Source organism: Diabrotica virgifera, chromosome 5, assembly GCF_917563875.1.
Source record: "Diabrotica virgifera virgifera chromosome 5, PGI_DIABVI_V3a".
Classification (NCBI taxonomy): Eukaryota; Metazoa; Arthropoda; class Insecta; order Coleoptera; family Chrysomelidae; genus Diabrotica; species Diabrotica virgifera.
Window position 1 is genome coordinate 48,266,008 of NC_065447.1, and position 24,376 is coordinate 48,290,383.

The window sequence follows — 24,376 nt, forward strand, 5'->3', positions numbered from 1 at the left end:
ATAAACTGCTTTCTGGCTGCATCCCATATCTCCGGATTTTACAATATATAATCACGTAGAGACGACGAAAATAGGAGAAAGCAAATAGAGGACACTTAGGCCACGCATTTACCTTCTCTTCGTCTAGGAAAAGGACCGAAAGACAGTTTCTAAATACTCAAAAACTGAGTAAAATGAAAAAGATTAAAAAGGGTTCAAGGCAGGTTTTGTTTATATTCGATTCAGAGTTGGACTACCATCTCCATATAGCAACTATTTCAGCATCCTTATGCATCATCAGTGAAGATTATGCAGTCACAACTCTGAAGGGAATATAAACATTCTGCCTCTTTTAAGGCAAAACATCACGATGCAATGAACCCACCTTTTGAGACGCAAATCAGCGACATCTCTCGTATTACGAGGAAAACAACGAAAAGCCCCAGATACAAAGTTTACTACTTTTTAAACAATTAGAATAATTGAAATAAAAATATAATAAACAATATTTTAAATCTAAGACTTTTCGTTAATAAACTGCTTTCTGGCTGCATCCCATATCTCCGGATTTTACAATATATAATCACGTAGAGACGACGAAAATAGGAGAAAGCAAATAGAGGACACTTAGGCCACGCATTTACCTTCTCTTCGTCTAGGAAAAGGACCGAAAGACAGTTTCTAAATACTCAAAAACTGAGTAAAATGAAAAAGATTAAAAAGGGTTCAAGGCAGGTTTTGTTTATATTCGATTCAGAGTTGGACTACCATCTCCATATAGCAACTATTTCAGCATTCTTATGCATCATCAGTAAAGATTATGCAGTCACAACTCTGAAGGGAATATAAACATTCTGCCTCTTTTAAGGCAAAACATCACGATGCAATGAACCCACCTTTTGAGACGCAAATCAGCGACATCTCTCGTATTACGAGGAAAACAACGAAAAGCCCCAGATACAAAGTTTACTACTTTTTAAACAATTAGAATAATTGAAATAAAAATATAATAAACAATATTTTAAATCTAAGACTTTTCGTTAATAAACTGCTTTCTGGCTGCATCCCATATCTCCGGATTTTACAATATATAATCACGTAGAGACGACGAAAATAGGAGAAAGCAAATAGAGGACACTTAGGCCACGCATTTACCTTCTCTTCTCTAGGAAAAGGACCGAAAGACAGTTTCTAATTACTCAAAAACTGAGTAAAATGAAAAAGATTAAAAAGGGTTCAAGGCAGGTTTTGTTTATATTCGATTCAGAGTTGGACTACCATCTCCATATAGCAACTATTTCAGCATCCTTATGCATCATCAGTGAAGATTATGCAGTCACAACTCTGAAGGGAATATAAACATTCTGCCTCTTTTAAGGCAAAACATCGCGATGCAATGAACCCACCTTTTGAGACGCAAATCAGCGACATCTCTCGTATTACGAGGAAAACAACGAAAAGCCCCAGATACAAAGTTTTCCTAGACGAAGAGAAGGTAAATGCGTGGCCTAAGTGTCCTCTATTTGCTTTCTCCTATTTTCGTCGTCTCTACGTGATTATATATTGTAAAATCCGGAGATATGGGATGCAGCCAGAAAGCAGTTTATTAACGAAAAGTCTTAGATATAAAATATTGTTTATTATATTTTTATTTCAATTATTCTAATTGTTTAAAAAGTAGTAAACTTTGTATCTGGGGCTTTTCGTTGTTTTCCTCGTAATACGAGAGATGTCGCTGATTTGCGTCTCAAAAGGTGGGTTCATTGCATCGCGATGTTTTGCCTTAAAAGAGGCAGAATGTTTATATTCCCTTCAGAGTTGTGACTGCATAATCTTCACTGATGATGCATAAGGATGCTGAACTAGTTGCTATATGGAGATGGTAGTCCAACTCTGAATCGAATATAAACAAAACCTGCCTTGAACCCTTTTTAATCTCTTTCACAAACTTCATTGAAATCTTCTTCTTCATCATCTAAATCAATTGATTTATAAATATCATCTTCAGCCAAGATTTACTACATAAGCTTTTCTAAATATTCTTGTTCCTTTGTCCAAGAACACATAGTATTTTTTTACAAACCATTTAAATAAAAAATACTACAATTATTGCCTTTCAAAATGTTACAAAACCCGAATACAGAAGTAATTTTAAACTATTCTAAATGGGAAATAAACCACAATTTAACAAAAAAAAATGATTTTATTAACGCTTAGTAAAAAGTTCTTCTAATAATTTAATTTAATCTGACACATTTATATGGATATTCATGGGTTGGGGTTGATTTCATGTAATCGACTGAACTATCTTTCTGTAAAGTCGTCCCACGAACGCAACTCATAAATATTGGCAATATAATTTTTAGACCAGTAAGGATCTGCGAAAAAACGTCTATTTTTGGATGTGAGAGGTGGCATTCGGATTTTTGCAGATAAAGTTAGGTGACACCTTCAGTAATAATAATTGACTTATGCTCCTTCTCAAATATGCCCGGAACATTAATAAAAAAATTAAAATATTTAAAAATTTCGAAAAACATCGATTTTTTTCTGCTTTCTTTGCTTATAACTTTAAAACGATTCGTTTTGGAACAAAAACGTAGAGAAATAAAATAAAGATAATTGACTTTTGTATGATATTCGACTGGTAAAAAATGTCTTAAGGTATTACCTTTTCTGCAATATAGCAATAAATACAAAATAAGGGGGCAAAATAAGTCTGTTGTTATTCAATATTTTTTAACCACTTTGGTGGCACTTAGAACCTTAGTAATTCACTTAGGAAATTCTTTGTAACATACTTAAATCGTGTACCAAATTTCATTACAATCGACCTAATTTATTTTGCATAATAAATTTGCAATCTAAATGTTTTTAAAAAAGTTCAAATTTTTTAAAATCTTTCTGAACAAAAAGTAGACCATTTAGAAGTTGGCTAATTTTTTTAATATATGTAAATCGGTGCTCAACCTATCTAATACACTTTACAGAATTAAAATCGGATTATTTAAGGGGCCCCAGCAATGCTTTAAATTTATAAACAGTTTTTTGGCTTATAAAAAAATAGCTTTGTTTAATAATAAAAAAGTTAATTTTTAGCAATGCAAATAATTAAAACGGTTATCATTTCACTTAAACTTTCAAATGCTGTCAGCAGAATTGCTATTTTATTTTTTAATCAAACGTTATTCGCGTTCAAAAATTGCAATTTCTCGATTTTTTGAAAGTTCCACCGCGTTTATCTCTAAAACTATGCATCCTACGAAAAAACTTGTAAGAACATTTTTTGCTTAGAATTACCCAAGAAATACAAAAAAATGTTTTATTTTGCGAAAAATCGATGTTATGTAATTCCTCAAGTTCTTTGTTTATAACAAACTTATCGACATCCGGATCAACTGTTACCCAAAAACATTCGTGTTCTACGGGTCAAAATACATAAAAAAACTTGGGTAAGTCCATCTAAATAAAGGAGCCCGTAGCACCCCCTCCTGACCAGAGCACTAATTTGTTTATAAGCCAAAAAATTGTTTATAACTTTAAAACGTTGCTGAGGCTGCTTAAATACTCCGACTTCAATTCTGTAAAGTGCATTAGATAGGTGGAGTACTTCTTTATATGTAATAAAATTGACAAATCTTTGTATGTTGTAGTTTTTGCTGTGCAAGATTTTAAAAAATTTTAATTTTTTAAAAAAAAGTTTAGATTGCAAAATTATTATGCAAAATCTAGTAAGTCAATTTTAATGAAATTTGGTGTACGGTTTTAGCACATTACAGAAATTTTCTAAGCGAATTAGGAAGGTTCCAAGTGTAACCTAAGTGATGGAAAATCATTGAATAAGGACAGGCTTGTTTTGCCCCCTTATTTTATATTAATTGCTATTTTGAAGCAAGGGTGATAAATTCAGACATTTTTAACCAATCGCATCTGATATAAAATTTAATTATCTTTGTTTTACTCCTATAGGACTTTGTTCTAAAATGAATACTTTTTAGTTATAAGCAAAAAAAGTAGAAAAAAACGAATTTTTTTGAAATTTTTAAATATTTTATTTTTTTTTATTAATATTCCGGGCATATTTAAGAAGGAGCATAAATCAATTATTATTAACGAAGTTATCACCTAACTTTATCCGCAAAAATCTTAATGCCACCTCTCACATCCATCTAAAAACAGATCCTTACTGGTCTATTTAAAGTCTTCTACTTTAAAATGTATAATATAATATGTCTGAGTTGCCTATATAAATGAGTCAGATGAAATTAAATTAAGAGAAGAATTTATACTAAACAACAACATTTTTGTTTAATTTAATACTATTTTGAATTTTGACAACGACATCCGATGGAGGTCGAAACGTTAATAAAATCACGTTTTTAGTTAAATTGTGGCTTATATCCCATTCAGAATAGTTGATTACAAAAATGCCACAAGGAAATAGCTTTAGAACAACATAAGGTAATCTTCGTCCCACAAATTTAGTACACAAATGCTGGCACGCGGACTTTCCGTCCGCATGAATGAATACTGACCGAAAAAGCGAACGTTTCTAGCGCAAACTTTATACTAACGAAATCAACATAATTTAGGACACTACTAGCACGCACATAGTAAGTTCGACTACGAAAGGACCAGTGGCGGCCGGTGAGGTAGTGCCATGGAGCCATGGCACTACCTTATTTTTATACAGAAATATATTTTTCTTTCTTTAAACCGTTTTAATGCCCGTTCATTTTTGTGCGTATTTCTTTTCTCTTTATAAATTATATAAAATCTGGCAACTGTGCAGTGTAGTACAACCCTCGCCACTCACAGTGGAATGAATGATCGCATCGTGCCCCGTGCCGAAAGCTTAGATGGCTCAGCTGAAAAGAGAAAGATTTTACGGGCATTCTATGTAAGTGACAGAGATAGAGCTATATTGCACTTTTCATACACGTTTAAATTCGACTATTCCTGCCTGGCTCGACAAAGTCGACAAGGAAGTTATATAATATTTTTTACTATGCTCCTCATAGTGAATAGTGGATCGTAGATCCAAATAATTCTCGTACAGGGTAGTACATTATTTTCGAGTTTTTTTACGCGCTCGCTCGCTCGTTTTTGTATTTATAATTATTACATTTTTAATGATTGAACTTTTAATTATAAACTATTATATTTTTAAGTAATTTAAAAATTTTTAATTTTTAATAAAACCCGAGATTAATTCAGCTTATCGTGATAGTCTAATTAAAAACAATGAACAAGAAGTGGATAAAGAATCGATATGTTTTGAATCAAGTTAAAAATTATATCTAAGTATATGGTTTCATGGAGCTTTCGAGTTAGTTTTGAGAAATCACGACGAAAAGGAAAATTCAGAAAATAGAGGCATCTTTATGGAACTGTTCAATGTTAGCCGAATTAGACAACGACTTAGGTTCATATTCAAAGTTCCAAATATTTAAAAGCATGTACCTCAAAACAACACAAATTAAACTCCTTCAGTGCATCTTAGATGTTTATAACGAGGAAATAAGGAAAGAAATTGAAAATTATCTTTGTGTTGCAGTGATTGCCGATGAAACGACAGACGTCGCGTCGCTGGTGAATTTCAGTTAGTTATAGTTGTCCGATATTTGTGTAAAGAGCGATAAGTTAAGAGATTTTGGAGATTTTACTTGTTGGACGGACATGATGTCAAATCAATCACTGAATGCATTTTAAATGTTTAAATTTCTGGACACCCCAGAAATGGTATTATACCTATTTAATGTAAAAGTATCCGTACCTATTTTTTTTTAATTTCTATTTTATACATTTTTTGACAATATCGTGAACCCGTCACTAACAATTTAGGCAGCCGCCCGAATTCTGGCACTACCTACTTAAAGTGATACGAGCCGCCACTGCACTGATAACTATACGACTATGAGATAGAAAGAGGATTGACTGGGTAATATCAAAAACGAAAATCGACGATATCACAATAAAAATTGCCAAATTCAAATATGGAACTTCGTAGGCCACATTGCTAGACCAAAAGGTCAAAGGGATACGGGCAAGAGGAAGACAACAGATGAGATGGGTAGATGACATCAAAAAAATAGCCGGAATAAATGGGAAGGGTGTACTCAGAACAAAGATTGATGAAAGGGGTTGGAAGAGGTCGATGCCCAGAAATGGACCATGAAATGCTAAGAAGAAGATGAATTAGATGTAAAACGACTTAGAGGGGAAAATAATCATTTGCTATAATTTAATTAGGAAGTACAACGAAGGAATAAAATTATTACTTTTGTTTGCTATAAGAACAGGGAAAGCAACAGAAAGAAGAAAAATTTAATGCGTAAATTACTCAAATTAATTAATTGTTAAATCAGTATTTTGTTTATTAAACGTTAATAAACACAACATGAAAAGCGATATTACAAAACAAATAAAGAGAAAATACTGAAGTGGTCTCTTCTGGTCTTAAAAATAGATATCTTATGTTAATCGACAGTATCCTCTTATGGACACAGATCTGTCAAATTGGCTCAACAATTGTAGGGTTCATATTTGGATAACACAAGAAAGGAACTAGTTGAGGAGTGTTGTTTAGTACCTAACATAAGAAAATTGCCATGATTATCACATGATTAAAAAAATTAAAATAAAAATTCAAATATACTACGTAAATAATTTATGTTTATTGTATTTTAATATAATTTATTATAATCATCACAAGTATTTTAAAAGTTTAATGGTATCATTTTATTAACAACTTTTTTTAATAATGGCTTGATTAGGCGGAATTCCTTTGACACCCAATCCTCTGACTTCGAATACACATCCAGCATCAGGTTCATCTCTCAACTGTTTTTCATCAAGATGAGCTTGAGAAGTGGTTACATACAATATATCAAAATTGGGACCACCCCAAGCTACAGATGTGACATAAGTGGCAGGTATTCTAATGTTCCTTAATATTCTTCCATATTTAGTTTCTACTTGGATAACCTTGAAAATATAAAGAAAATATATTAGAATTATGCGACCGCTACTTTAACATCATCTAAAACGCTCACTATACTACTCGCGAAGTCGATGGAAGTTCAGCAAGTACGAGAGTGTAGACAGGCACCTTATGCGACTTCGGTGTGCCTCGGCCTACTTCCATTCGGTGTCGGTTTTTGCGATCAAGTCAAAGGAACCGAAGTCCTTATCGCCCGGCGTGAATGTGTTCCTCGTGAAGTAGAACGAGTGTGTAGTGACGGGTTCTTCGTACTTCGGTCAACTTTGCCGAAGTAACTTCGCCGAGAGTGTGGTGCTTGCTTAAAATACAAACTACAAATTTAATAGCTACTATACATAAATCTACACGAGAGCACAAATAAAATGGACGTCAGAAGAACAATAAGACTAAGCCAAATAAAACTGTTACCAAAATTTTTCTTAACAGTATTAGAATAAAACAAAGTAAGTCATCAATCGAAGTAGCAGAGAAAACGACAATAAATATCGTTCCCATACCACCAGATTGACATCAAGTGGAATACTTTCTTTGGTTACAACCTCCCGAGATTTTTAAAAATTTTAAATCATACAGGATGCCGAGGAAATTAAGATGAGAGAATTTTAAATAATTAACAACCCATCTGCTCAGCGTGGTAAAAGTTCCAACAAGAAAGATTGCTTAGTACTCAACACAAGAGTAAATGAATTAAAATGTATAATCATTTTCAATTTCTTTGCAATACGAAAATGCAGCAGCTGCATAGTACTCTGATTAAATAGGGAGAGTGCAGGAAAAGTCTATACTGGTTTCGGAGGTTTTTCCTCCTCATCAGTAGTCCCATATACTCTTCCCTCCGATTTTCCCAGGCATCATGCTTTGGGCCTTTCCGAATTGCAAAGAACGAAATGTCACGGATGAACTAGAGCCATCTGCCGAAAAACAAAGTAAGTTATCAATTGAAGTAGCACAGAAAACGACAATAAATATCGTTCCCATACCACCAGATTGGCAGCTGGTGGAATACTTTCTTTGGTTAGAACCTCCCAGATTTTCAAAAATTATAAATCATACAGGAAGCCAAGGAAATTAAAATGAGAGAATTTTAAATAATTCACAACTAGGCCAGGGTAATAAGACAAAAATATACCCTGTTCGTGACACTTCAGCAGCCAGGGTACTGAAGCGTTTTTTCGACAAGTAATACCTATAGGAACAAATTGTAACTATTTCCTGCGTAGGATCTGGCGGCCATTTTTATTTATAAACAATTAACTGTCAAAAAATGTCATTTTTCCCTTTTTTTTCAAATCAATGGAAAACAGTGAAACTTGTGATTTTTTTAGTACAAATATCTTTGAGATTATGGAAAAGGCTTTAAAATGACATATTACAAAGTATGATATACTTATTTATTGTTAATATAATTGCGGAAAAGATCGGAATTGCAAAAAAAACTATTTTCGCAATAACTATTGTAAAAATTAGTGTACAAATTTGAAATTTTTGTCAAATGAAAGTTCTTTGGTGCTTAATATGTGATAAAAATTTCAAAGCGATTCATTCAATTGTTTAAATTTTATTTAAATTGTTTATCCCAGAGAGCATTTTTTTGCAATACCATAAGTCAGAAAAACATGACGTTAAAACCATTCTACAGGTGTCAACTGAAAGAGCATGTGCTATATTTTTACCTTGCTTTTAAAAAAAGCGAATAAAAAATGCATTTATTAGTAATAAATAATTATGCAAAAGTATCGTAAATCTTTCCTTATAAACTTTTTGGATAACTTTTTCCAAAAAAATTAACTTTTTTACCCTGTTTTAAGTGCACAACTACCAAGTAATGTTATTTATATCATAATTGATAAAAAAATTTAATAAATATATATAATTTCTTATACAGAGAGCAGGTATATAGCTTATAAGGTTGGAATAAATTCATTTTCTTGAGAATGGACAATTTTAGAAAAAAATCCCGAAACACGTCATTTTTTGTTTTTAAATTACGACTTTTTGGCATATATATCATACTAGTGACGTCACCCATCTGGGCGTGGTGACGTCATGGATGATTTTTTTAAATGGGTATAGGGGTCGTGTGATAGCTCACCTGAAAGGTAATTTTATTCTCTATTCATTAATATAAACATTTACATAATTATTTTTACAAGGTGTCCAAATAAATGTTTTTTAATTAAATTTATTGACATAAAAAGTAGAATGCATGTGATTTATTTAGTCCAAAATACATTTTACTGCTCTCAAAAAACAGCTAAAAAATGTTTATTTGAAAAATAATCTTTGCTTTTCGCTAAAATTAAATGTTCAACTGTCAAGAGGAAGGTGGGTGGCGGATTTAATAATGAATGTAAACAAAAAGCAATATTTATTTGTCGAATAAACATTATTTCCCGTTTTGTGATAGCAGTAAAATGTATTTTGAGTTAAATAAATTACACACATTCTTCTTTTCATGTCAATAAATTTAATTAAAAAAATTTTTTTAGGCACCCTGTATAAATAGTTATGTTAATGTTTATATTACTGAATAGAGAATTGAATTACTTTTCAAATGAGCTATCACACGACCCCTATTCTTATTTAAAAAAATTGTAGATGACGTCATCACTTCCAGATGGGTGACGTCACTAGTATGATACATATGCCAAAAAGTCGAAATTTAAGAATAAAAATTGACCTGTTTCGGGATTTTTTTTCAAAATCGTCCGTTCCCGAGAAAATGAATTTATTCCAACCTTTACGTGCTCACTGTATAACAAAATAAAAAGTTTATAAGGAAAGATTTACGATACTTTTGCATAATTATTTATTACTAATAAATGCATCTTTTATTCGCTTTTTTTAAACCAAGTTGAAAATATAGCTCATGCTCTTTCATTTGACACCTGTGGAATGGTTCTAACGTCATGTTTTTCTGACTTATGTTATTGCAAAAAAATGCTCTCTGGGATAAACAATTTCAATAAAATTTAAACAATTTCATGAATCGCTTTGAAATTTTTATCACATATTAAGCACCAAAGAACCCTTATATGACAAAAATTTCAAAGCTGTACACTAATTTTTACAATAGATATTGAGAAATTATTTTCTTTTGCAATTCCGAACTTTTTTCGCAATTATATTAACAATAAATGAGTATATTAAACTTTGTAATACGTCATTTTAAAGATTTTTCCATAATCTCAAAGATATTTGTACTGAAAAAACCATAAGCTTCACTGTTTTCCATTGATTTGAAAAAAAAAAGGGAAAAATGCCATTTTTTGACACTTAATTGTTTATAAATAAAAATGGCCGCCAGATCCTACGCAGGAAATAGTTACAATTTGCTCTTATAGGTATTACTTGTCGAAAAAACGCTTCAGTACCCTGGCTGCTCGAGTGTCATGGGAAAAACCTTATTACCCTGGACTAAACCCATCTGCTCAGTTCTTTGCAATTCGGAGAGGCCTAAAGTATGCCTGGGGAAATCGGAGAGAAGAGGATATGGGACTAGTGATGATGAGGAAAAAACGTCCGAAACCGGTATAGACTCTTCCTGCACTCTCTGATTTAACCAGAGTATTATGCAGCTGCTGCATTTTCGTGTTGCAAAGAAATTGAAAATATTTATACATTTTAATTAATTTACTCTTTTGTTGACTACTAAGGAAACTTTCTTCTTGGAACTTTTACCACGCTGAGCAGATGGGTTGTGAATAATTTAAAATTCTCTCATCTTAATTTCCTCGGCATCCTGTATGATTTATCATTTTTGAAAATATCGGGAGGTTGTAACCAAAGAAAGTATTGCACCTGTCCACCTGTTGTCAATCTGGGAACGATATTTATTGTCGTTTTCTGTGCTACTTCGATTGATGACTTCTTTGTTTTTCGGTAGATGGTTCTAGTACATTCGTGACATTTCGTTCTTTGCAATTCAGAAAGGCCCAAAGTATGATGCCTGGGGAAATCGGAGAGAAGAGGATATGGGACTACTGATGATGGGGAAAAGACCTCCGCAACCGGTATAGACTCTTCCTGTACTCTCCGATTTAACCAGACTATTATGCAGCTGCTGCATTTTAGTGTTGCAAAGAAATTGAAAATGGTTATACAGCATTAGAATAATTTAAGATACCGAACTGGGGGCAGAGGAATTATCATTGAAGGATAATGCTTAAAATTAATTTCGATTTGTGAACGGCATAGTGTTGATAGCGGATAAATTCTAAGAAATAGCTATTCTAATTGGGAAATAAGCAACAATTTAACTTGAAAAAATAATTTTATTAACGTTTCGACCTCCAATCGGACGTCGTTGTCAAAATACAAAATATTAATAAATTGATAATAATAATTATTATTCAACTGCCTTAAAAAAAGCTACAGATATGCTGGAAGAACTTATTGAAGCAACAATACATGTGGGGTTGGAAATTAATGAAATCAAAATATAAATGAGGACCAACTAAGTAGGGAAGGTATGTGGGACACCATGGGACAATTCGAGTTAACCACCTTAATGTAATTCAATACTTCCCGTGTGTCAGTTATGGGCGCACTGTCAGTCGACATAAAGCCATTGCATTTAAAAATTTTGTGGTCAAGTCAAAATTTTAGGCGTCAAAAGTAAATTTTTTAACATTTCATCATATATGGTAAATATAGTCTGCAAAATAAAGAATGCTGCTCTTCGTGATTCAATGTAATAACCTAAGGCAGTTATAGGCTAAATACCATAATATATTTATGTACAAGTATAGAACGCATTGTGAATTGACGACTTAATTTTTTAGATGCCAGGACCGGTTGGGGCAGATTGGATTAAATAGACGGCGACAAATTGATACAGTGTATCAAACTGCCCCACAAGTAAAATTGTGGATGTTTCTACCCGATACAGGACGATATTAGCTCTAGGTACACTTAAACGCGACATTGTAGCTAAGCTTCCATATCCAAATGAAGTGTCAGGGAGTACCAGAAGGCATCTTTTATTAAACTTTCCTGTTTCGTTTATAAACTGCTTTATAAACTTTGTGTTGTTTTATGAAAACTAAAATAATTTTATCAAAAAGATCAATTTTATTATTAGTTCCATATCTCTCGCCATTGGGACAGCTTGAGACTATTTGTTCCAAACTGCTCCACCATGGGGCACATTGGGAAAATGATGTATGTAAATTTACTCAAAAACTATTTAAAAATTTATGTGTATTTCACAAAAAATAATATCGTTAAACTTCATACAAACTATTCCCATATTATCTGGACTTTCTAATGCAAACAGTACCAAAATATAAAAGTTTACCAAGCTACCCAACCCTACCAACACATCGACAACATCAAGATGGGGCAAAAAGCAATTGAACCCAGTGAAAAATTTACATATATGGTAGGCATATGAAGTGAAAATCACAAGAGATAATAATAGGAACTGTGAGTTACAAAGAAGATATCCAAGTCTATGGTAAATTAAGATACATTTTTAAATTGGAAGTGGCCATTCACATCAGAAGAAGGACGTTCAAACAATGTGCCTTGCCAGCCCTATATACATAGATTGTGGAGCCGAAACTTTTAGCTTACCAAAAAACTAGCCAGATAGTGAGAAATAACCCAAAGAAAAATGAAACGCCCAATGCTTGGCCTCTTGGTTAACACAGACAGATAAGGTAATAAACTAGGAGATATCTAGGTATAAAGTCAATGGTGGATGATATTTTCGAACACATTACAAGGCTTAAATGGAGGCAGATAGGACGTGTAAAAGAATTGCAGGATGGGATATGGACAAGGAAGATTTTGGAATTAAAGATAAGGATAAACAAACGATTTACAATTGAGAAATAAACAAAGACAGAGCTTTTGGTCAGATTGTTCTGATACTCAGCTAGTATAAAGAGAAACTCGATGAATTAGGTTATGACAAAAGAAGATAGAAATTAATGGAAAAACCTTGCGGAGGCCTATGTCAGACTATGGACGCAAACAACGGCTGTATTATTAATAACGACACATAGAAGTAGGCACAATCTTTTTATTATTTTTCACAACAGTCTTACCGCTAATTTATGACCAACATATTTATTATTTTACTAGGTTTAATCGTTTAATGGTTTAAACTAGAACTAATAAACATTTGTTCTTGTTTAAACCATAAGTTGAAATTGGAATTTTAGCAGAGAAAGAAAGTTTAGTCAACTGGGCGTACATATTTAAAATCTATAGGGAATTCTGAAACCACTTATTACTTAAAAATTGTTACTTACTTCATGACCTCCAAATAAGGCAATCCACAAGTTGTCATCTTCATCAATGGTCATTCCATCAGGTATACCTGAGTATCCGTCTTCTTTAATGTTTATCACTATCTTTTTATTACCTGAAAATAATATATAAAAAAATTAAAAATCAATACGCTAAAAATATTAAAAAAAAAAATGCAGGTATAGTAATAGTAGCTATGCTAAATAGTATGCTAAAGTATGCTAAATTTGCAGTTACTCGAGCGTTATGAAAACCTATTGGGTTATGAAGAATAGGTCCTAAAACCAAAAAAGTTAAGTTAAGTTTTCCATAAATGGGGGGACTTTGCATTTTTTAATTTAATTTTCCATTTCAAATAATCGTTTTATTTCGATTATAGCGCCATCTGTCCATAATTCGAAAAAATGTCTCGAATAAAAGTTAATTATTTTTACGTAAGGAATCCAAATTTGCAATAAAAAAAGGGGGTCCCTATTTAATATTTTAAAGTAAGCCACCACCCCACGTCCGTGGTTAGTCGTGTTTGGTGTCATTCCATAGATTTTTAAAAAATATTGAATACGTGTATTTTCAGTTTTTCGATCTGGTGTTCATTTCGAGAAATATCGCGGGGTTCTTATTTAAAATTTTAAATTTACCCCCCCACCACACTCCGTGCGGGGTCGTGTTTTGTATCAATGGATAGATTTTTGAAAAATATTAAATACGGATTTTTTAATTTTTCGATCTAACGTTCATTTAATGGAGTCACTGAAGGTGGATATGAGCTATTACCTCCGATTTCGTTGAACCTCCATCGATTTTCATGAAAATTGGTGAGTAGTTAGAGAATACCTCAAGGAACAAAGGTGACATGATGCCAACTTGCGCTTTTATCCTGGGGGTGGATGCCACCCCTTCTCGAGGGTGAAAATGATTGTTATTAAAATAATACCATAAATCGATAGAGGGACAAATTCTAAGCAAAATTTGTTATATAAAGTTATTAAAATAAATCAAAACTTATTGAGTTATTAAACATCAAAGATTTTAATTTTTCGTGAGAAAAATCCATGTTTTTAACCGATTTGTCATAAATAACTCAAAAACTGTAAGTTTTTAGAAAAAAGTTATATTTACCAAAATTGAAGCTAATTAAAAATGAAATAAACGAGTTACTAAAAAACAATTTAGTTTTAATTTAAAGTGAGTTATAGGTAATTGAATGTATATTTTTTTCGGCGAATCCCCAAATCCAAATATTCAATCTGAAATAACGGGAAAATTATGCATTTTATAACATAAAGTATTAAACATTTGTCAAAGTACTTAAAAATATCTATCAAATGAGTTACCGAACAAGTTGATAGCGTTAAAATTTTATGCAACAAAAATTTTTCAAAATTTATCTTTTAAAAGTTTTTCCAAAAAATGGTGTTGTTTTTTTTTAATACCTCCGTCAGTTTTTACGATATCAGGTTCGCCTAAAAACCATTTGAAAGCTAATTTCAAGGGATAATAAAAAAAGTCAAATTTATCCTTTTAACCCTCTTACTTACTTTTTTAAAAATAAAAGGTTAAATATTCCCGATTACAAGGTTGTCGCAGCAAAATTTAAGATTTAAACGTTTCTATCTCGGTTATTTTTTACCCTAAGGAAATAGTAAAAACGGTAGAGTATTTGGTACATAAAAACCAAAATTTGGTTAAATATCATTTTTTACGTATATTTAGTATTTTTGGAGTTATTATCAAGAGAAAATGAAAATTACAATAATTTTAAAAATTCTGATTTTCTTAAATTATATCTTTTTTTCAAAAATATGCATTCGAAACCGGTCAAAATTATTGAAATCATTAGTTATGCTAATATAAAGAAATTTTACTAAGGATTACTATAAATTTTAATTTTTGTGGAAATGGCGTATGTTTTATTTTTCACTTTTTCCTAAAAAATTCGAAAGGGCTCTCTTATTTTCATCATAACTTGCTTAATTTTGATGCTATTAACTTCTCCTGGAGCTCATTTGATAGGTATTCCAAAGTACTTTGATAAGTGTATGACACGTACATTTTATAAAATGGATCGTTTTCCCGTTATTTAAGCTTGCATACTTAGATTTGACTACTCGTCTAAAAAAATATACATTCAATTACCCCTAACTCACTTTCAATTAACATTAGTTTAGTATTTTAAGCTAAGTGTTTATTTCGTTTTTCATTAGCTTCAATTTTGGTAATTAGAACTTTTTTGTAAAAACTTACAGTTTTTGAGTTATTTATGAAAAATCGGTTAAAAACATGGATTTTTCTCACGGCAAAAAATTTTTTTGATGTTTAATAACTCAAAAGGTTTTTTATTTATTTTAAAAGTTTATATAACAAATTTTGCTTAGAATTTGACCCTCTATAGATTTATGATATTATTTTTAATAATATAATTTTTACCCCCGAGAAGGGGTGGAATCGACCCCCAGGATAAAAGCGCAAGTTTACGTTATGTCACCTTTGTTCCTTGAGGTATTATCTAACTACTTACCAATTTTCATGAAAATCAATGGAGGTTCTACGAAATCGGAGGCGAAAACCTTCAGTGACTGCACTAATTTACGAGTCGCTTTTTTTGTAAAACTTTGTTACTCGCCCATTTCCTTACACCCTGCTTAAATCGCCAGATTTTTTAAATATATACAATGTTTTGCATATACTTAACTTACCTTATCTTAATCTAAATAAGGGTACAAGGTTTCTCTCCATGTGATAATCTGACGCGCTCGAGTAACTGCAAAAATCCCCGCTTAGTCTCCCCTACCATAAACTTGTGCAACAAATAGTTGTGCAGGTGCAGTATATTTTTACATTATAAAATTAATATAGCACCATTTTTAACTATTAATTACAAAAATAAAGTTCATATCAAAATTTTGTTTGGGCACAATCTTTTATCTGGCCGAAGATAAGGGCGTCCAGTAGTCCAGTCAAATTAGACGTAGGTCTAACCTTGCGTGGTGAGCTACCCCAAATATTATTATTCTAACCTTTATAAAGGAGAAGGAGTCAATAGTAGTGTTAATTTAAAATGTCGATCGAATTCCAACGAAATTGTGAAATTCTCGCCATTTTCTGTATACATATATGTATACATATATATCGTTTTATATCGAAGAATTTATAGTTCAATTCGGAAAATGTCAGTTGAACATGGCGAAAAGATTAAGAAAAAATGGGTTCTCTTTTAAATCTAAGATGGTAGCTAACTAAGCGGCGAAATTCAGTTGCGGTTTTAAATTTACACTACTATTGACCACCCCTAAAGGTTAGAATATTAAGATTTGGAGTAGTTCTTCATGGGTAGTCAATTAACATCCAGACAGTTGAATATGTGTAAAGTGAAACTTGTGCCATATTTTTCAGATGAACTTGTTTAACAGTTGAATACGTGCTATTATTCTTATTATTTGGGATAGAGCATAAATTATATGTGTTTTCAGAATTCTGAGTGACAATTGAAGAGTTTTTTTAAGTACAGGACTTAAGTACAGGACCGTTTCTAATTAGACAATTGGAAAATTCTGGTGGCTAATAATCATTTGGTAAAAAAATGCCTGTAAATTTTTTTTTAGACTTTATAAATGCCATCATGGACTACATCATTTATGACTTAATAAATTACTAAAATAAAATTCTTACTTATTTCCCCCGTCTCAGCATCATAGTCCCATTTTTCTATATCCCTTGTAGCACTGTCAATAAAGAAGAATTTTGTATTATCTTTAGACCAAGCTAATCCGTTACTTATACTAACGTTAGGAACTTTTTCATGTTCTCTAAGTTCATGATCAAACATATAAAGTGAGCCACCAAATTCAGGAACTGATAAATCAGCTTCTCTTTTTAAAGTGCCTAAAACATAAAGACATAAAGACATTATTATAGCCTAAAACAGAAAAAAGATGCTCCTAAACAGAAATTAAAATAATTTTAGAGCGTCGATTAAATTAAACACTTTGGGGGTGTTAGTGGACCGCAAAAATGGAAGAAGTGCAGAAATAAGTGAAACAATTAAAGAAGAAAACAGGATATATTTAAGATATCATGGAATTTCCTTCTTCAAGTGCCATCTCAACGATGGAGGTGGACAATCATCATAGCTATTCGGACTTTAGAGACTTTTGCTCAAAAGTTCATTCGATGTAGGTACATCAAAACCATACTCTCAGATTATCCATCCAGGATATTGTACGTCCCCTATCCCCTATATACGCTTTTTCATTGGATCTTTCCCAGCATAATCAGATGAAGTAAGTTGTATTTCTCTCCACGTGTAATACGTCCCAGATATTGCAATTTTCTGTTTTTGATTGTATTTAAGACTTCCATTTCTTTATTCATCTCTCTCAGACAATCTTTGTCGGTGACATGTTCTGTGCATGGTATTTTGATAATTCTTATATACACCCACAACTCGAATGATTCCAGTTTTTTCGTTTATTCCGCATTCAAGGTCCAAGCTTCCATTCCATAAAACGAAGTCGTGAAAACGTAGCATCTAGCCAACCTAACGCTTAGCTCTAACTTGATATCTCTAGTGGAGAGGACTATTCTTATTTTGTAAAAAAATTGCTCTAGCTTTTTCTATTTTAATTTTAATTTCCTGGTAGTGATCATTTGTCACCAACATTGAGGTCCTACAGCGCATGACAAAAGAAAAAGAAGTGCTTAATTTAGTAAAACAACGTAAGCTTGAGTACCTTGGCCACGTGATGCGGAACGAAGAAAAATATCGAGTTCTTCAACTCGTCATGTAGGGCAAAATATTTGGCAGGAGAGGACAGGGACGCCGTCATATCTCGTGGTTGAAAAACCTCCGACAATGGTTTTGGATAACCTCCGCGGAGCTGTTTCGCAGAGCAGTCAACAAAACAATGATAGCCTTGATGATCGCCAACATCCGGACCGGATAAGGCACTGAAGAAGAAGAAGATCATTTGTGGAGTTAATCATTTTTTCAAGTAATGCATACTGGTCTACTTATTCGACATTGGTTCCGCTTATGAAAACTACCTAGAGGTTCCGCATCTTACCGATACACCGGTATTCTGTTCACCAGTTTCTGAATATTTTCAATATGTTCGGCTAAAATGACAGTGTTATCCGCATATCTAATGTTGTTAATGTGTACTCCATTTACCTTTATTCCAGATGTTTCGCCCTCAAGAACTTTTTTACGATCTCTTCTGACTAGGAATTAAAAGAATTGGCGATAATATCGATCACTCGCTCGATACTTTTGCTCGCTGCTTGTCGCATAGATTCGATTCGATATGCTCGTATAATCTCTTTGTAGTCTACATTCTTTGATTTCAGGACATTCGTTAGTTGATCGTGTCTTACTTTATCGAAGGCTTTATTATAGTCAACGAAATATGCATGTAGATCTTGATTAACGTCCGCACCTTTGCATTAGTATATTAAGGAAAAAAAGGGCTTTATGCGTTCCTAGGCCTTTTCGAACTCAAATAGTGTATCATTAATGTAAATGTTCAGTTTATGATATACTCGGTTATGGATGACTTTCAGTAGCAACTTTAGCACACAGGACATAGTGCTGATGGTGCAGCAATCGCCGCATTCTCTTGCGATTTTTTTGGGAGACAAATAAATATGGATGCCCATTCATTGGGTAATGTGCTTGAGCTATAAATTTGTTTTAAGAATATCACTAAAACGTTAATGTGCTGCTCATATGTAATGTTTATTAATTTGATAGGAAGCATCTCCGATTCAAGGCTATTTCCACTCTTTACTGTTTTTAATGCGATTTCTATTTCTTCTCTTGTACTATGTACAACTATGTATTTGGATATATTTCTTCTGAAGTAAGTTCTATGTTTTCTAGGTCTCCTCTTTGATCATCGAAGAGTTCGTCTATGTATTCTGCCCAGCGTTTTACTTTCTGATCGATATATGCTATAGTAATATTGTTTCTATCCAGAAGTGCACCAGCGAGATTTCGTTTCCTTAGTCTTACCATTTCTTTGATTTTCTTGTTTAAACACGCATATCTTTTTATTGAAAGCCCTCGATCTCTTTGCATTTCTCTTCAAAGTGTTTTTCTTCTGTCTGCTTTGTCATCGACTGTTTAAAGACAAATCCTGAGCAAAAAAACAAGATAAACATATATAGAGAAGCAGTTAGACCGATGATAGTATATGAAGCGGATGTAATGTATATTACGAAAAAAAAAATGAAGAAAACCTAAGAATAAATAAGTGAAAGAAAAAATATAAGAAGACTACACCGCCCAATAAAGACAGAAAAAAAAAATATAGAGAACTGGTATCAAAAACATAGACTCCGTTTCTACAAAAAGTATCTAAAAATCTCTAGGGCGCATAACACACAGTAGAGTGAAATCATTTTGTCAAAGGGTAGTTTGCTACCTATGTAATACTAGTATGGTATAACTAGATCCAAACCCAGACATCCAAAGTGAAAGTTATCCTTAACACCAAATTGTTCTATATGGTCCACATAATGTTCAGAAAAAAGTCACACCATTTTGAGCGTCGGGTTTGGGGGGGGGAGATGGGGGAGAAATCGGTAAATTCGTAGTTTTTTAAGTTTTTCGTCAATATTTCTAAAACTATGCGGTTTAGCATGAACAACCTTTTATAAAAATGTTATACATTAAATTTTAAACAAAAAAGGCCCTATGCATAATCCTTCCCAAAGTTACGGAGGTAGTACAGTATAATTGGTCCAAAAAAGGCCTAACCCAGACATTAAAAGTAAAAGTTTTCCTTCAACACCAAATTGTTCTATATGGTCCACATATGGTTCAGTAAAAAGTTACACCATTTTGAGCGTCCGGTTTGGGGGGCAGATTGGGGAGAAATCGGTAAATTAGTGGTTTTTTATGTTTTTCGTCAATATTACGGAGAGTGAAAAGCGGAGGTTTTCGATACTTTTTATATTTTTTGGGCAACTTATAGATTGAAAGACATTTTCTTTAACAGGATTTGCTATTTCAGTGGCCGACGGTATGTTAGTGATAAGCCCTTGAAGAAACGTCAACCTTACCACCCAAAATCATCATCAATTGCCCAAAAAATACAAAAAGTATCGAAAACCTCCACATTTCACCCTCCCTAACTCTGGAACCGTTGATTTTATAACAATAATTATGGATACGACCATTTTTGTTTTAAATTTTATGTAGAAGGTTTTTGTATAGAACATTGTTTACGCTTAAACATAGTTTAGAAATATTGACAAAAAACATAAAGAAACTACTAATTTACCGACTTCTCCCCCATCTCCCCCCCCCCAAAACGGACGCTCAAAATGGTGTAACTTTTTACTGAACCATATGTGGACCATATAGAACAATTTGGTGTTGGAGGAAAACTTTTACTTTGGATGTCTGGGTTAGGCCTTTTTTGGAATAATTGTACTATACTACCTCCGTAACTTTGGAACCGTTCATTTTAGAAGGATTATGTATAGGGCCTTTCTATTTCAAATTTAATGTAGAATATTTTTGTATAGAAGGTTGTTCATGATAGACCTCATAGTTTTAAAAATATTGACGAAAAACATAAAAAACTACGAATTTACCGACTTCTCCCCCCTCTCCCCCCCAAACCCGACGCTCAAAAAGGTGTGACTTTTTTCTGACCATTATGTGGACCATATAAAACAATTTGGTGTTGGAGGATAACTTTCAATTTGGATGTCTGGGTTATGTCATTTTTTGAATCAATTCTATCATACTATACAGTAAAATAGTGAAAATTCAAAATTTATTTTTACTTATAACAATCTGACAGAAAAAATTAAATGAAAACTCACCTCCCCAAATTCTTCCTTGATTATCGGCTTTACCGTCATTAAACTGATTTTTGGGTTTATCTTTTTCTATAGTATGTATTTGTTTGAATTGTAATTTTCCTTTTTCTGGCCATTTTAGTTCATACATATGCCGATCCCCGCATACAACCCATGTGTCTTTTTTATCTTTTATTGGTAATGCAAACCCTACAGTATCATGATTGGCTAAAATATTAAACAACAATGTTATAGAAAAATAATAGAAAAACATACTATATCTAAGTACATTATTTTACTTTAGATTTTATACTTTATTTCTTGTTTGCTATGTGACCGTTTTGTCCGTTTTCAGGAAAACAATATACAGGGTGGGGCATTAGTACGACAAAGTCCAATTACTCGTTTGTCGCAAGAGATAGGAAAAAAAGTTATTTAAGTAAAAGTTGGGGCACTGATAGGACCAAAATTTAAAAATATTTTCAAATATACAGGGGCGTGCGTATTGACAGGGTGACACAAAATTATCTTTTTTTTTAATGGAACACTCTGTATATTTTTACATTTTTGGACTCTCCTCGATGTTTCATTCTTAAAATATATAGTTTTGTAATATTATACGAGGTAGTTTAAAAGATAATTACGTTGTTTTGTTAATTTCGTAGCAATATTTACACCCTGTAGAATTGTAGTGATTTGACATCAAATTTTTATTTTATGTTCAAACGATTTTTAATATAGTCTACAATTGTAAAAGATTAACAGTACAGCGAAATGTTAAACTTTAGTATAAAGGGTTGGTCGAAACTCAGAATGAGTATTTTATTAGTTTTATTAAATGGAACACCCTGTATTTTGGTATTGTAATGAAATGATATTTTATGGTAATTTTTTATTTCTTAAGCATTCAATATACCTAAGTGCTTTAATTTGTAAGTTATTCGTGATTTTTTAAGCGAAACATTAATTGCAATAAAAATTACGTGAAATTTTATTAGGTGGCCGAGAAAATATTCAATCAAAAATAATTTTTTAAAAAACAATATATTATCATAATCTAACCTGATCCTTAATTTATTAATATTGGATGAGATATCCAAATAAATTCGTATTTAAGATTGTTGGTGCGCAAAATATTAATAAAAACATACAATATTCTACCTAGTCTGCTATGACACTAAATTTACTTAAAAAATTTGACATTTTACTATTTTTATAGTTCCAGTTGCTTTGTTACCATTACTAATATGAATTTTTCTAAGGAGAAACTGATAAAATTTTTGTGCTAATGGAGTATAACAAAAATGTGCTACTAGCAATAAGAATTTTTCAAAAGAAATTCCCTGATAGACGACAACTAAGAAGAGAAACATTTAAAAATATACTAGAACGGTTTCAATGGACTGGACACTTAGATTATGATAAATCTGATCGAACAGAAACTATTGTAAGTGAAGAAAACAGGAATTAAATGTAATCCTTAGTGTCACTGAGGATCTGCATATTAGTACAACCGTTCTTACAATATAAGTATCTAGTCTGTTGAAACCGTTTTAGTATACTTTTAAAAGTTTTTTTTTTTGGTTGTCGTCTATCAGGGAATTTCTGATGATAAATTTTATTGCAAGTAGCTCATTTTTTATACTGTCCTAGCACTCTCCATTTTAATGAGTTCTTCATTAGAATAATTAATATTAGTAATGGTAACAAATCAACTGGAACTATATAAATAGTATAATGTCAAATGTTTAAGCAAATTTTGTGTCATAGCCAACTAGGGAGAATTTAGTGTGTTTGATTAATATTTTAAGCACCAACAACCTTAACTACGAATGTATTTGGATATCTCATCCAATATTAATAAATTAACGATCAGGCTAGATTATTATGTATTTTTTTTTTTCGAAAAATTATTTTTGATTGGATATCTTCACGGCCACCTAATAAAATTTCACGTAATTTTTGTTGCAATTAATGTTTGGCTTAAATAATCACGAATAACTTACAAATTAAAACACTTAGGTATAGGGAATGCTTAGGAAATAAAAAAGTACCATAAATATCATTTCATTACAATACTAAAATACAGGGTGTTCCATTTAAGAAAAATCAGAAAATACTCATTCCGAGTTTCGACCCACCCTGTATACTAAAATTGAACATTTCGCTATACTGCTAATGATTAACAGTAGTAGACTATATTAAAAATCGTTAGAATATAAATAGAAAATTTGACGTCAAATCACTACAATTGTAGTGTATCTACCAATCACTATAGGGTGTAGAGTGTAGATATTGCGACGAAACTAACAAAAAAACGTAGTTAACTTTTAAACTACCTCGTATAATATTGCAAAACTATATATTTTAAGAAAGTAAACATTGAGGAGAATCCAAAAATGTAAAAATATACAGGATGTTCCATTTAAAAAAAACCATAATTTTGTGTCACCCTGCCAATACGCACGCCCCTGTATATTTGAAAATATTTTTAAATGATGGTACTATGCGTGCCCCAACTTTTACCTAACTAACTTTTTTTTTAGTATCTCTTACGACAAACGAGTAATTGGACTTTGTCACACTAGTGCCCCACCCTGTAGATCACACTTTGTGAATCCCAGAAAACGGTGGTCATGGACAGTGTCCCGCAGCCACTGTCGCCGCCGAAATTTCATGCAGGATATAACTCACGCAGTATTTTGAGATGTCTACTGTCCCAACTATCTTGCAAACGTGCAGTCGACGGTCTGCCAATAGATGATCGTGGATTTTTTACACCTTATCCTCCGTGGTAGCCGTTTTAGAGGCACCTGGGCGTGATTTATCAAAAAATGACGTGCGGTCACGTTGAACCTCGATACGCCAATTTTTCGTTGGCTTCTGCACACTGCAAAACAAAATACAAGTCTGATTTGGCTGAGATTTGGATACAAGCGGTCTACAAGAATGTATTATTATTAGAGGGTAGTAGATTTCTCTTGCCTTAGTGGCGTCAGTCGACGAAGAGACTAAGTAATTATCGGACTACCCACATAAACCCACACTAAATCGTTTTATATTTTCAAAAAGCGTTTTAGACTTTTTATTTCTGTATTTGCTTGCACAAAGGTTCATTTACCCCAACTATGTTATAGACTATAGACGGGGTTTCTCATTCGAAAGTGTAGTTATCCTCTCAGTGTTAACTGCTTCTCGATTTCTCCTTTCTGTGTTACCTATCCATCCAAGTCTGTGTGCCTTGATAAATTCGACGATGTTTTCTTCTATCAAAAGTTCTCTTATTTCGTAGTTCATCACTTATCTAAATTCATAATTACCTAAGTT

General features: G+C 32.4%; 1 protein-coding gene across 2 annotated transcripts in view; it reads right to left on the reverse strand.

Moving 5' to 3' along the window:
* Window positions 1-6,634: 6,634 nt before the first annotated feature.
* LOC114328716 (regucalcin) overlaps window positions 6,635-24,376 on the reverse strand; it is a 43,469-nt gene continuing 25,727 nt past the window's right edge. For both annotated transcript variants that reach the window (XM_050651442.1, XM_050651441.1), the window contains exons 3-6: window positions 21,074-21,277; window positions 16,910-17,122; window positions 13,243-13,355; window positions 6,635-6,966 (exon numbers count right to left, since the gene is read on the reverse strand). In XM_050651442.1, coding sequence (XP_050507399.1) covers window positions 6,724-6,966; window positions 13,243-13,355; window positions 16,910-17,122; window positions 21,074-21,277 — 773 coding nt within the window. In that variant the 3' untranslated portion in view covers window positions 6,635-6,723. The remainder of the gene's footprint in view (window positions 6,967-13,242; window positions 13,356-16,909; window positions 17,123-21,073; window positions 21,278-24,376) is intronic.